Below are 1,482 nucleotides of genomic sequence, written 5' to 3' on the forward strand. Positions count from 1 at the left end.
GCTAACAATTTTTGCAAAAACAAAGCAAAAAAAGTCATTAATAGGTACCAGCAAACAAAGAAATAATTATTATAATTAATTATGAAGTTGTAATTTTAATTACTAATTATGGGCCAAATATTTTATAATGATAACCAAATTATTTCATAGGAAAAAAAGTATAAAAAGATTATAGTTTCCATTTAATTATGAAATAATAATTACAATATTCATTTCATAATTAAATAAAAATTATAATTTATTCTTCATTTCTCCTTAAAAAATTAAGAAAAGAAATTTTTTTTTCAAGTTAAATAAATTAATAATATTATAAAACTTACGCGGGATATTTACCAGTGGTTTGTTTTGATGTTACCGTATTACTATTATCTGTTGTACGTATCATTAATGATGATGATGGTGCAATTCGTAATTCACGTGGTCGATTAGTACGTGGTAACATTGAACCATCAGTTGTTATTGAAGTATCCTGTGAAAATTCACAACGTGGACTACGAGATAACGGTGTTGAACAGAGTGGATATAATAGACCTGGAATGAAAGAAGTTAAAAAAAAAAAACAGGTTAAATAATACAAATTACTAGTAATGAACAATCTAATTTTCAGAAATTAACAGTAATTATATTATTAAATATTAAATTTAGAATGATAAAATACAGGCAAAAAAAATAAATAAAAAATAACAAACATTTAAATTGAGAAATTAAAATTAAATAGCGATAAAAATAACAAAAATATTAAATGGAATTATTCGATTCATTTGGCCGTAATTACGATTAAATTATTGCTTGCCAGTGTTAAAGTTTTACGAATGAATGTGTTAAGAGTTAAGATAAAAATGCGAAATAAAATACAACAATTCAATAAAATTATTCAACACTTATAAAAATAGAATAGAAAGACTTTTTTGAAAATTTATATGCGCTTTTTGCTCAATTTTAAAAAAGTATTGATTAAAAAAAGAAAAATTTAATTATTATATGTTAAAAGTAAAACAAATTTCTGCAAAATCTTTCCATATGATAAAATTAAAATTTTAACATTTTATAGTTATTTTTGTTTTAGAAATATAATAAATACAACTTAAGGTTAATAAGTTTAAAAGACAATAATGATAATTAAAATAATCTAATAATGGAAATAAAAATATAAATTTGTAATTCATTTCATTCATAAAATTGTTCAAAGCAATTAATCCTAAAAAGACGAGAATAAAGCATTATCATATATAAGCCAAGGGATAATAGCAATGACAACAATGACAACAATGACAATAACGATAATAACGACAATAATGGAATACAGATAAGGCTTCTCGAGAAAGGAAAGGAGGAAAAGAGGAGCAGTATATTTGTATATATATATATATATATATATATATATATATATATATATATATATATATATATATATATATATATATATATATATAGTAATATAATAATAACTATAATAAGTAAAGTAAAGTAAAGTAAGTAAGT

At 21.1% G+C, this 1,482-nt stretch overlaps 1 protein-coding gene across 1 annotated transcript in view; it reads right to left on the minus strand.

The window, feature by feature from the left end:
- Nucleotides 1-537, minus strand: part of LOAG_18321 (hypothetical protein) — a gene marked incomplete at its 3' end in the record, with an annotated part of 3,360 nt that extends 2,823 nt beyond the window's left edge. The window contains exon 1 of the mRNA XM_020450983.1: nucleotides 321-537. Coding sequence (XP_020305282.1) covers nucleotides 321-442 — 122 coding nt within the window. The 5' untranslated portion in view covers nucleotides 443-537. The remainder of the gene's footprint in view (nucleotides 1-320) is intronic.
- Between the last annotated feature and the right edge of the window lie 945 nt (nucleotides 538-1,482).

This window comes from Loa loa (genome assembly GCF_000183805.2).
Source record: "Loa loa unplaced genomic scaffold supercont3.261, whole genome shotgun sequence".
Taxonomy (NCBI): Eukaryota; Metazoa; Nematoda; class Chromadorea; order Rhabditida; family Onchocercidae; genus Loa; species Loa loa.